This window comes from Mizuhopecten yessoensis, unplaced genomic scaffold (genome assembly GCF_002113885.1).
Source record: "Mizuhopecten yessoensis strain PY_sf001 unplaced genomic scaffold, ASM211388v2 scaffold4769, whole genome shotgun sequence".
NCBI lineage: Eukaryota > Metazoa > Mollusca > Bivalvia > Pectinida > Pectinidae > Mizuhopecten > Mizuhopecten yessoensis.
Genome location: NW_018405712.1, coordinates 8,641 through 9,264, shown reverse-complemented (window position 1 = coordinate 9,264; position 624 = coordinate 8,641). Strand labels below are relative to the sequence as shown.

At 38.8% G+C, this 624-nt stretch overlaps 1 protein-coding gene across 1 annotated transcript in view; it reads left to right on the top strand.

Annotated features, from left to right (window-relative positions):
- Positions 1 to 516, top strand: part of LOC110449669 (sodium-coupled monocarboxylate transporter 2-like) — a gene marked incomplete at its 3' end in the record, with an annotated part of 27,925 nt that extends 27,409 nt beyond the window's left edge. The window contains exon 5 of the mRNA XM_021496673.1: positions 362 to 516. Within this exon, the coding sequence (XP_021352348.1) occupies positions 362 to 516 (155 nt within the window). The remainder of the gene's footprint in view (positions 1 to 361) is intronic.
- Between the last annotated feature and the right edge of the window lie 108 nt (positions 517 to 624).

The following is a 624-nucleotide window of genomic DNA, read 5'->3' as shown; positions in this document are numbered from 1 at the left end:
ATATACTATCTGTATCATCTACACTACCACTGTGAGTATATACTACCTGTATCATCTACACAACCATTGTGAGTATATACTATCTGTATGATCTACACTACCATTGTGAGTATATACTATTTGTATCATCTGCAGTACCAGTGTAAGTATATAATATACCTTCTACACTACTATTGTGAGTATATAATATCAAACTTCTATAATACTGCTGTTTATTTCTCCAGGGTGGTATGATGGTGGTATTATTAGTTACCTCAGACGGTTATAATGGTGGCGCAGTTTTTTTTCTCCAGGGTGGTATGATGGTGGTATTATGTGTCACTTCAGACGATTATAATGATTGCGCTGTTTATTTCACTAGGGTGGTATGAAGGCGGTGTTATGGACCGACACGTTCCAGGTGGGAATTATGCTGGCAGGTCTCGTCACCATCCTTATCCAGGGCTCAATAGAAGTCGGAGGCTTCGCGAAAGCGTGGCAATATTCAGTCGAGAGTGGCAGAATTATGTTCGACGAGTAAGTCTTTAAGCGTTATTGAAAGCGTATACATCCTTCACTGAGAATGGATGGACTTAGTCCTTGAATAAAGTAGAAAACAATATATCACAGGTCAAAACAATATAG